At 43.6% G+C, this 1,610-nt stretch overlaps 1 protein-coding gene across 1 annotated transcript; it reads left to right on the top strand.

Moving 5' to 3' along the window:
• Window positions 1–6: 6 nt before the first annotated feature.
• On the top strand, window positions 7–870 carry LOC119593278 (cuticle protein CP1499-like). The gene is made up of 2 exons (XM_037942208.1): window positions 7–266; window positions 388–870. The coding sequence occupies exons 1-2, from the start codon at window positions 219–221 to the stop codon at window positions 844–846; spliced, it is 507 nt and encodes a 168-aa protein (XP_037798136.1). The 5' UTR covers window positions 7–218; the 3' UTR covers window positions 847–870.
• Window positions 871–1,610: the final 740 nt, after the last annotated feature.

The following is a 1,610-nucleotide window of genomic DNA, read 5'->3' as shown; positions in this document are numbered from 1 at the left end:
AAAAAAAAAAACTTTTGCAGAGGGCTCGGTCAATCCCTACAAATGTTAAGAAAACATGGAAATTTGAGATAACAGTAGTCATCAGGATATGGAGTAATCTGAAGACAATTGTTGGCTCAGAATACTCCTCCTCTTCCTCAGCTGATTCAGGGTCAAGCCACGCCCACCAAAGTCGCACTGATGCAGGTCTTATAAATACTGTGCACGAGGCAAGAGCCATGCAGTACGACTCACGACAGGCGAAACAGGACATCATGAAATCTCTGGTAACTTTTACTGAAATTTGGTTCCTGAATAGATTGTTTTGTGTGCCTGATGCAGTTGGCCTCAGAAATGACAACAGAAAATCATACATGAAAAAAAAATCTAAATATTATTTTTTCTTAGGTAATTTTGGCAGTGCTGGGAGTGTGCTCCGCCTCCACCTGGCAGGCCACCTACGGAGGTTACGGCGTGTACGGCGCCCCTTACCAGCGGAAGTGGACAGGACCTGTGGCAGCCACCGTCCCGGCGGGCGTCGACGGTACCATCACCCCGGTATCTGATACCTACGAGGTAACCGCTGCACGCAATGCCTTCTTCCAGGCATACAACGCTCAGCTGGCTGCCGTGGGCGCGTACCGTTACGGTACTTCCGGATACCATCACGCAACGCCGGCGGTGCACGTCAGCGTAGCAGCACCCGCCACCCACCACTCCGCCCTGACCTACGGCGCCGCTCCTGTTCCAGTTGGTGACACGGCCGCCGTGGCCGCCGCCAAGGCTGATTTCTTCCGCCTGTACAACCTGCAGGCAGCAGCAGCAGCCGCGGCTCCAGATCACGATGCCCCTCGCTACTATTATTAAAAAGCACTTGAAACTAGCAATACTCTTTGCAGATTTACAAAATAATAAATCTATATCTCTAGATATTTCTTTTTATTACGATACAGATATATAAGTACTCGCACTCGCTTGCTTACACATAAAATGATTGTTGAAGTTTGATTAACAGAATAACAGAATCCGTATACGTACACCTGTACATTGGGTGTGGTATATCGTATAATATGACTTAATACACAATTATCTACAAAGGGTTAGAGAAATGGCAAAACCTACCATCATGACCTCATATGCCCTACTAAACCTTCATTTCAACTTTCGCTGTTTTTTCAAAACAAGGAAACATACCTTTGGCCACATTTCCTGATCATTTCATAAATAGTGTCAGTTATACTCACTGAACTTTCAAAATGTCTTTTAATGGAAGCACATTCCCGCAGCAACAATTCTTCCTATTCCCTATCTTACCTTTTATTATAGCATGGAACCCATGGCTACTATCTGCCTATCATCAAAATATATTTTTCGCTCATAAGTGTACTTAGCATAAAGGTGAAAAGACATTTTTATAAATCAAAAGCACTTGATAGCAGATGCAACCCTGCATTTACAACCGTTTTTGTAATACTGTCACACGACAAACAGTTCTAGAGTCTAACTTCATTCAGATATGAAGTCGACATGGAATTCCGTGTATAGTCATACAAAGTAAAGTTCAAAATATATAAAGTCATAGCGGGAAATGTGGCATTACTCTTGACTGAAAATTATAATAAGAGAACGCA

The sequence above is a fragment of the Penaeus monodon genome, chromosome 32 (genome assembly GCF_015228065.2).
Source record: "Penaeus monodon isolate SGIC_2016 chromosome 32, NSTDA_Pmon_1, whole genome shotgun sequence".
NCBI lineage: Eukaryota > Metazoa > Arthropoda > Malacostraca > Decapoda > Penaeidae > Penaeus > Penaeus monodon.
The sequence above is the reverse complement of the archived record's forward strand: the minus strand, read 5'-3'. Positions and strand labels throughout refer to the sequence as shown.